The 9,178-nt window shown below is 37.3% G+C and overlaps 1 protein-coding gene across 1 annotated transcript; it reads right to left on the minus strand.

The window, feature by feature from the left end:
* LOC118797809 (E3 ubiquitin-protein ligase TRIM39-like) lies at positions 1 to 6,784 on the minus strand. The gene is made up of 7 exons (XM_036557079.1): positions 6,711 to 6,784; positions 6,182 to 6,587; positions 4,597 to 4,692; positions 3,925 to 4,152; positions 3,820 to 3,842; positions 3,608 to 3,726; positions 1 to 1,360 (listed from the first exon to the last, which is right to left on the minus strand). The coding sequence occupies exons 2-7, from the start codon at positions 6,569 to 6,571 to the stop codon at positions 813 to 815; spliced, it is 1,404 nt and encodes a 467-aa protein (XP_036412972.1). The 5' UTR covers positions 6,572 to 6,587; positions 6,711 to 6,784; the 3' UTR covers positions 1 to 812.
* Between the last annotated feature and the right edge of the window lie 2,394 nt (positions 6,785 to 9,178).

Consider the following 9,178-nt stretch of genomic DNA (forward strand, 5'->3'; position numbering starts at 1 on the left):
CTTTCGTAATTTGTTTAAGCTTTATTTTCCTCTTTTGTACATGCAGGGTGTTACAGAAAAATAGTTCCCATCATCAACATTACATATATACACTCAGAAGACTAGCGTAGGTTTCACTGATGGTTTTAATAGCAAATAAAATGGCTATAATTGTGTTGCAGTCATGGCGATCCCCTGGTTTCTATCACCACCACTGTAAAGAAATCTGATGGCGTTTTCACCCTTTGTCCTGAAAACTTGAGTCCGCACCCAGGACTGATTCTGGTCATTATTGCAGAGCGCACCAGAGTCTGTTGAAAGCGAATCCCAGACCGCTGATTTCAGGAGGACCCAGAGATCGGGTCAGTGTATCGCTCCCAGACTCGACAACAGCTTTTACTCTTCACCAAATGTAAAAAAGCGGTTCTGACTCAGGTAAAAAGCTCTAGTGTCAAAACGCCCTCAGTCTCTACAGTGAACCATTTAACACCAAACCACTCTGAATGACTTTACATTACAACAATTTGATGATTGACTGCATTGACATGCAGAAATAATGGAAAATGAATGGAGTTTCTCTTTATCATCATGTAATAGATGACATGTAACAGGTGGTAATGATAAGCAAGTAATGAGGAGGATAAATCAGTACCCTTGAGAGAGACATCTGGTTGTGGGTTTAGTCTCCAGGTGTTGACTTATGCCTAGTTTATGAATATTGTATACATATGACTGACACATTGACAAACACACTGTTAGTTTTTACACTGCAATCACAGCCCTGAAAAACTCTGTGAACGTATTAAACTGATTAATGAATGAAATTCCTATAGTCACTGTTTTATTGAGACTTTTGAAGGGAAAGACAGAATCTTCATTGAATTCACTGATTTTGTGCTGTTATTATAAAAGTACGGATACATTTTCATTGTGAATCTGCGTTTGAAGGTGTGTAAGACTTTGTTCTTATCTTTTGAGAAAAAAATCACCTGACCTGTCTCCCAATTTAATGTCACTCGGATTGTCCTGATGGTTTGTGCCTTTGCAACTTCATCAACAGACTTAACAGCAGTTCCAGCATAAATTACATTTTCTCTCCTCCATATGCAACAAAACCCGTTTTCTGGGACTGCCACACAGTATTCTTTTCTGCTGACGGACTCTTCAGCCACTCCTACAACCCACACTTCACCGTCTCCAACCTCCACCTCCCAGCTGTGAGTTCCTGAAGAGAACCCTTCAGAACCCAGAACTCCATTATACCCACTCATCCTCTCTGGATTGTCTGGAAGTTGGGTGAGAGGTGAGGGTGAGACGCTGCTCAGATCCGCTGATATACTGAGGGAGGGGTTTGCAGTGTTCGGATCCAGAATCACTGGAACTGCAGAAGAGCAGAACAGTTTTATGTTGGGCAGAGTTTTCATCATATATCAGAAATTGTCTTGTATAATTCTACCATTATTCAATGCATATTGTACTTAGCTGCTAATACACTTACACCAATAAATTGTGGGTGAATATTTTTGGTTTTATTACCATTTTAAGTTTATTTAGTTCATTTCAGAAAGTAATGTTGTGATTATGCCCCCATGCTCGTATACTGCATTTAGTGAACGAAGCCGTATTAACTAAATGGTCTTTAGGGGCTGCAGCCTATCATCATGTAGAAGCATATCAGCCGCAAAATTAAAATGAAAACATAATATGCAAAATATCTATGTATTCCTATGTTTGCATTTAAATATCTCTCTCAAACATGCAATTTTGGGCTCAAAATTAAAATTGATTTGTCATTGATTATACTAGTACAGGCATTTACACAAAAGATTTATACGTTTTATAATTAGCTTTATTTAAATGAAAATGTATTGACAGAATCACATAGTGTGCTTGTGCTTCATGTGAAAAGACAACTGTGGTGTCAAAATAATAATTAAAAAGTAAATTTACCTTCTATGCATTTGTCCTCTCTAACAAGGCATTTGAATTTGCTTTATCAAAGAGAACAGCTAGCTAGATAAGGAAAAAATTAAACATACCAAAAGAAACACCGCCTCTCCTCTTTGTAATTGCATATCGCTGCTGGTGGAACAAAACCATGTGGCTCTATTTTTGTCATTTTTCAAGTTTTTGACATAATTTGAAAATGACTGCTGTCTTTTACATTGTGCGTAAATTTCATGAACAATGGTCCGAATGAAAGAGCCCAAACGGCTTGGGAAAAAAGTCTGGTTCCACTGACTTACATTAAAGTATGTTTTTTTCCTTCTCTTATAAAGTTATCATTTTAAAGATACAAGGTTTCATTCCGACAGCGATATTCTCATCTACTCAGATGGCTAGATTGTTGCTAGGTGGTTGCTAAGGTATCCCAGATATTTGCTATGGTGTTCCAGTGTTGCTACAGTGGTGCATGACAGTTTGTGAACCCATTAGAATTTTCTATATTTCTGCATAAATTTGACCTAAAACATCATCAGATTTTCACACAAGTCCTAATAATAGATGAAGAGAAAATTAAACAAATTAAACAAAAGAGCCAAAAATATTAGACTTGCTCATTTATTTTTTCGGGGAAAATGATCCAATTGTCTCATAGCTTTTAAAACTAAACCTTCAAGCTAGTGGTCTCCAATGCACCGTCCTACAGAATCTAGTTCTGACTATAGTCTGCTTCACCTGCTCCAGCCAGTTATCTTCTTCACACGTCCTTGATTAGATGCATTAGTGTTTGGTAAAGTTTGGTTCTCTTTATCTACTATTAGGCCTTGTGTGAAAATCTGATAAAGTTTTAGATCAAATTTATGCAGAAATATAAAACATTTCACAAGCTTCACAAAGCACCACTGCAGGTGATCACTATATCTGTTGTGGTTGCTGATTGGTTGCTATTATGTATGTGAGTCTGCATGTAATATCTACGAGGAGCAGTGTGAGGGGCCACCATTGTGACATCATTTGAGGAAGCTAGTTCTGAATTTTCTGGGTATTTCAAAGATTTCCTATGGGATAAAATTCACCTTTGAATGAACGCTGTACACAAACCGCATGTCGGATCATCAGTTCAAAAAGCACAAGCACATTATTTGGGTCCAACACATGGATTAGGATCCATGGTCGAGCAAAGTTTCTCCTCCTGAAGATCTACTTTCCTGCAGAGTCCAGTTCCAGCCTGTATCTAAAATGCTGCCCCCCTCTTTACCAAACACTAATGCATCTAATAACTGGCTGGAGCAGGTGAAGCAGACTATAGTCAGAACTAGATTCTGTAGGACGGTGCATTGGAGACCACTAGCTTGAAGGTTTAGCTCAAAAGCTGCAGCACAGAATAATAATACGTTCAAAATGAAGAATAGTAAGTTGGCTCTATAAATGTGATTAACAGGAAGGAGCAAGTTAAGTTCACATGCTTTTTATTTTGGTCACTGCTGGCGCAGTCATTGATGCCTAGTTCTACTGCTATCACACTGTGCCATGCACATTCACTGCGCTGGGATTAAGGAGCCTAAATGTCTAAATGGCCAGATATAAATGGCACCCATGGCTGTGATATGTTGCCACCTACTGGACATCAGTGGGTATCTACACCTCACAAGAAGTATTACAAATGTAAGTGTTTGTTACTCACAGTAAGGACAGAGGTCCTTCATCCTCCCCAACACGCTATATCTCAGATTCCCCAGGTGTTTGGCCACATCAATCAGAGCTCCTGAATCCAGTTTTGGATCCGGTCTTGTGTACTGAGCTCTGAAAACACACAGGTACAGCACACGATTAGTTTCCCTTGTTTTTTAAGATAGAAAATAGCCACATAAAAAGCCAGTACAGAATAATATTTACCTCTCATGCATTCCCTGGATGTCCTGTAAATAAGGTCATAAAGTGTTTACTATTCAGGTTATTCCATGTTATTCATATTCATAACAGCTGTTATGATGTTTTTACCTGCAGAACCAGAGCGTCATCCTTTAGCTTCACCACTGATTCTGCAATTCTAGCACTGATATCTTTTATCTGACTGTCCAGTTCTTCAATCTTCTTCTTCATTCTCTGGCTCTTCTCCATCTCCTCCTTTCTCAGAGCAGCAATCCTGGCCTCCTCCTCTTTTCTGAGGAACTCATGAAGCTTCTCAAACTCCTTTTTTATCTGTCTCTCTGTGTTCTGGGCCTGAGACTGGCAGCAGGTCAATAAAATATATTTATATAAATAATTACAAAAAAAAAGAATATATTAAAAAAATACATATTTTTGGTAACACTTTACTGTAGGGTGCTGTTCATAAGGCTACATGACACTTACATAAGCTTGTCCTAACAACTGACATAGCTCTACATAACTGTAATTCCAACAGGCATCATTTGTCATAAAGGCTACTATAGCTGACTTTGATCAAAATTGGCAAACATAACCTTTATAGTGAATGACGCCTGTTGAAATAAACATTTATATAGGGTTATGTCAGTTGTTAGGACAAGCTTATGTAGCGGTCATGTAGCCTTATGAACAGCAGCCTACAGAAAAATGTTATCATATAAATATATTCTTCATTTTTAGTTATTTGTGTTCAGTATGGTTAAAAAGGCTGGTTTCATAGGAAGACTACTACCGCTGACCCACCTTAATGTGTGCAGCCTTTTGGTCACTGATGTCTTTAAATTTTTGGTAAATCTGAAGCTTCTTCTCCAGCTCTGTTAGACGTGTATGTATCTTTTTCTAACAAGACACAAAGTATTAAACAGCTACACCAACACTGAAGGAAAATATGAAAACAGAGAAAGTAAAGAAAAAGAAATGAAAAACATGTCAGAAGTTGCACAAATATTACTCTTAGAAAGCAAAGGTAGTCAAATAATGACCTTAATACATTTAGGGGGAGTTGGGTAGGATGCCCACCCCACCTGTATCTGCGGATCTGTGTATAATTTTTGTCAAGTGAACAGATATTCAGGAAGCACCCCATAAAATCAAGCTGTGATGGAAAAATATGTATGAAATATTTGCTTGTTAGAGTATTTTTACATCAGGTTTCATCACTATTACTTCACAATAAATACATCATGGCTTAAAATGGTTTATCATACAGGTTCATGAATTGTACATTTATGTAAAATAAAACTAAAAATATCCTTAATTTATTATCCTTCTGATTTTTCATTTAAAATATTAGCAAATATCGAACATTTCTTCATCATAACCAAGAGAAAAATACTAAATCTTTCCTTTTCCCACAAAGGATTTACAATTTTATGTTATGGCACTGAAAATCAGTAGCATTGTATTAGAGGTGAGGTTACATTCTACCCCACTTCCCCTATATATTACATCTTTTACATTTACCTGTGTCAGAATGTGTACAATCTCTTAAATATCTTGAAAAATGTTTCATTCATTCTCATTCATGTCTATTATTTTATGTATAGGGATCTTTATTTACTTTTTAAGTTGTATTTTTTTTTCTTGGATTTTAAATATTTCTGCATAAATACACTGTTAAGATGTAAACAAAGTCGTTCAGAGAGGTTTAATGTGAAATGCTCTGTCAGAATTGTTCACAGTGGTGGTGATAGCAACCTGACATCCACCTCTAAAAGCTCCCTCACAGAAAGTTACTACATTAAATGCGTATAAATACACTGCCTGATGTCTGAGACACTGTTTTACTGTAGTTTGTAATAAAGTTTTAGTCTAAAATGTATTTGAATCGATCTATTTTAATCTTCCCTTGGTGGAGGGATACATTGAGGGTGTTGTAGAGCAAAAAGAACACTTATTATTTCAGAATTAAGACTATTTTACCACCATCATCGTTCCATGTAGAAATTCAGAAGACTTGTGTAGGTTCACTGGTGGTTTGGATAGTAAATAAAATGTCTATATTTGTGTTGTAGACATGGCGACCCCTGGTTCCTATCACCACCACTGTAAAGACATGTGAGCCTCTACAATCAGCCATGTCACACCAAACCACTCTAAATGACTCTGTTTATATCTCAACCACTGGATTATACAGAAATTTCAGTGGAATTCCCCTTTAAGCCACATAAATGCTTTCTTAAACAAGAAGGCAACTTAGTTTTTTAAGGGTTTTATTTATATGAGGTTTGTTTAAAAAAAAAATCCATCACAGCAGCAAACTACAATCAGAAATATCAAATATTTGAAATATATTTTAGAAAATGAAACAAACCCCATTCTCTCCTACCTTGTGTGGAGCAGCAGCTTTGCTGACGGAGTAGAAACTGTGACACTGATGATCCTGAGACACACACTGTCCACACACCAGCTTCTGATCATCCACACAGAACAGACTGAGCTTCTCAAAGTGCAGAGAGCACAGCAGACCCTGAGAACCTGAATCACTGCTTCCCTTCTGCTGCTTGTAGGACTCACAGGCGTTCCTCAGAGCCAGATTAGGAGGAGGATGATCTTTAGAAGACCGTCTCCTGCAGACAGGACACACTCTTCCTGAACTCTCCGTCCAGCTCTGCTGTAAACACGTCCTACAGAAACTGTGACCGCAGGACAGAACCACTGGGTCGGTGAAGATCTCCAGACAGACGGGACACGAGAGGTCCTGGTGTAGCGACGCCATTACAGCTGAATCGAAACTGAAAGTAAAGTTAAGTAAAAAGTAAAAGTCAGATTGAGGTTCTGCAGCTGTGGCACTCAGTCAGGACTCTCAGAGAGAGAGAACTGAGGGGGAGGAGAGCGCAGAGGGAAGAATACAGTACGTGGTAAAGGAGAGCTCCTGATCTCAGAGCGACGGCAGATTGGAAACGAGATCCGCTACAGGGAGGCGGCCTGAGGGAGGGAGACAGGCGGGGTTAAGGGCGCCGGATGGAGCGACATTCCAGCGGTTAGGCGAGTCCTCGCGATGAAGTCTTAACAATGCGTTTGCTGACTACATCAGGGACGTGGAGGGGAGTTGGCGGGGGTGGGGGGTGTTGAGGGGCAGGCAGATTTCAGGGTTGTCGAACAGCAACTGCTAAAAATATATATTTTTTTTTAAATAAAAGTTTGATCTTTAAAAATAATTTGAATGTAATACAGTATTATTATAGTTCATAATAATTGTAATAATATACAATAATAATAATAAAAAAAAACAATTACTAAAATACACAAAGCCTAAGAGGGCTTGGTTAAAAAAATGATGCTGCGTTCCCTCGTACTGATTTTGTATTCCCTCGCAAATGCAATGTGTTTTACGAGAGAACGCAAAATATTTGCGATGGGATGCAAAACTACTGCAAGTGAACGCAAAAATTCTTCCCACAATGGCACTTTAGAGGCTCAGTACTAAAACCATAACCCAAAAGTAACAGTGAAAAAGTGTGAAAAGGTGTGATCATTAACTGTAATTGCAATAAAAACGACAAATTTCAAAAACACCAAAACGAAAAACAAACTAAAACAAAATGGAATGACTGAGAAAAAGATTTTCAGTGAGAGAATAACGATTTAAAAGTTCGTTTCTGTGTTTTAAGGAAAGCTGGAGTTGAGCTGAGCTCAGTCTACTGATTTAATTTTATTCTACCCTCATCAAATACCTGCTATCACAGCGCTCATCATAAGACTAATAAGTAAAACTGAAACTGAAACTGAAACTAAACTAAAACTGGTACTTTTCAGAAAAAGAATCCAGAACCAAAACAATTAACACTCCCTTAAAAGTGACTGAAACTAAACTGGGATCAAAAACCCAAAGGAAAAGCTCAATAAAGTTAAAAACTACAATAACTCTGACATAGTAAAGTCCAGCGCGTGGCAGGCTTTACAGCGTATTTTCATGTTTTTGTCCATCGCGTCGAGCATCAATAATCTGATTGGCCGCCACAAAGCTCATTTGCATCAATTTGGTCCAGAAAGAGAGAGAGAGCAGGATGAGCAGATAAGGCGGGTGATCTGCAGTCTGATGTGTCAGTGTCTCTAACCACATTACGTCAGGTTATGACACCTTCTGTAAATGCGCCATGATTTTTTCGTGACGTCACCGTTCACCTCACCTGTATGCTGTTTAACATTTCAGTGCTCAGTCTAAAAGACCTTCCTACTTCCCTGAATTGCAGTTTTCACAACAAACGTGAGGATGGAGAGATGAACAGAAGTGAAAGGAAATACATGTACAACGTGTTTATCAAAATGTATGAATATTTTTTTTTGCTTCTTTTTGCTTAATGTAATTTAGTGCTTTATTGTTTGTAATACAGTATATTTGAATTAATTGAAATGCATCTCACAAATAATGTTGATTAATATCACAATCATTTTATTAATTTTAATAGTGCAATTATTCAGACAAAGCATTACAATCTGTAACTAGTGTAGTTAACAATTGAAATCTGTGCAACATTAAGGAGTGGTACAAATAAATGAAGCATCACATCCTGGAACACATAATTATGGGACATATATATTGTGAAAAGTTTGAATTGAAAGACATTGTTATTAAAGACATGATCTAAAGACTAATGTTAAAATGTTTAAAAACAGGTTTCACACAGAAAGAAATAGTGAAGTTCATTCCTACAAAAAAATTTAACTTTTTCTAAAAACAAAAATTGGAAATAAATGTTTCTAAAAAAACTACCTTAAAACATGTATATCACTGCTTTCGGAACAAAACCTTGTATCTCCATTTTTGTCGTTTTTCGGTTTTTGACATAATGTAAAAATGTCAATTGTCCTTTACAATCTGTGTAAATTTCATGAAAAAAAAATGACCAAAAGAAATGGAACAAAATGACTTGGAAAAAAATCTGCTTCCATTGACTTACATTAAAAGTAGAACATGTTTTTTCCTTCTCCTGTAAAGTTACCATTTTGGAGATACAAGGTTTTGTTCCAACAACAGCGATATGTTATAAAGGTCAAGGCTTTTAACCAGTAACTTTAAAGAACATGTGCAGTTGAGCAGGAAAGCTTTGTGGTCTTGTGGTTTAGACTCCAGGCAACACGTTGAGAGGTTACAGTAATGTCACCACCTTGTGGTCATCAGGGGTACCTACACTGAATAGGAAATCCTATTAACGTTCATATTTGTATACACAGATTCTCAGGCCTCTTACAATGGCTTGAACTGCGTATTTAAGTAAGTCTGAAAACTTGCCCAGTTTCCCAAGAGATTGAAGGAAAAAGTGAATTGTTACTCATTTCTCAAACTGAAGACTAAGAAGATCTTAATTAATGTGAAGAAGAC

This window comes from Colossoma macropomum, unplaced genomic scaffold (genome assembly GCF_904425465.1).
Source record: "Colossoma macropomum unplaced genomic scaffold, Colossoma_macropomum, whole genome shotgun sequence".
In the NCBI taxonomy this organism is placed as follows: domain Eukaryota; kingdom Metazoa; phylum Chordata; class Actinopteri; order Characiformes; family Serrasalmidae; genus Colossoma; species Colossoma macropomum.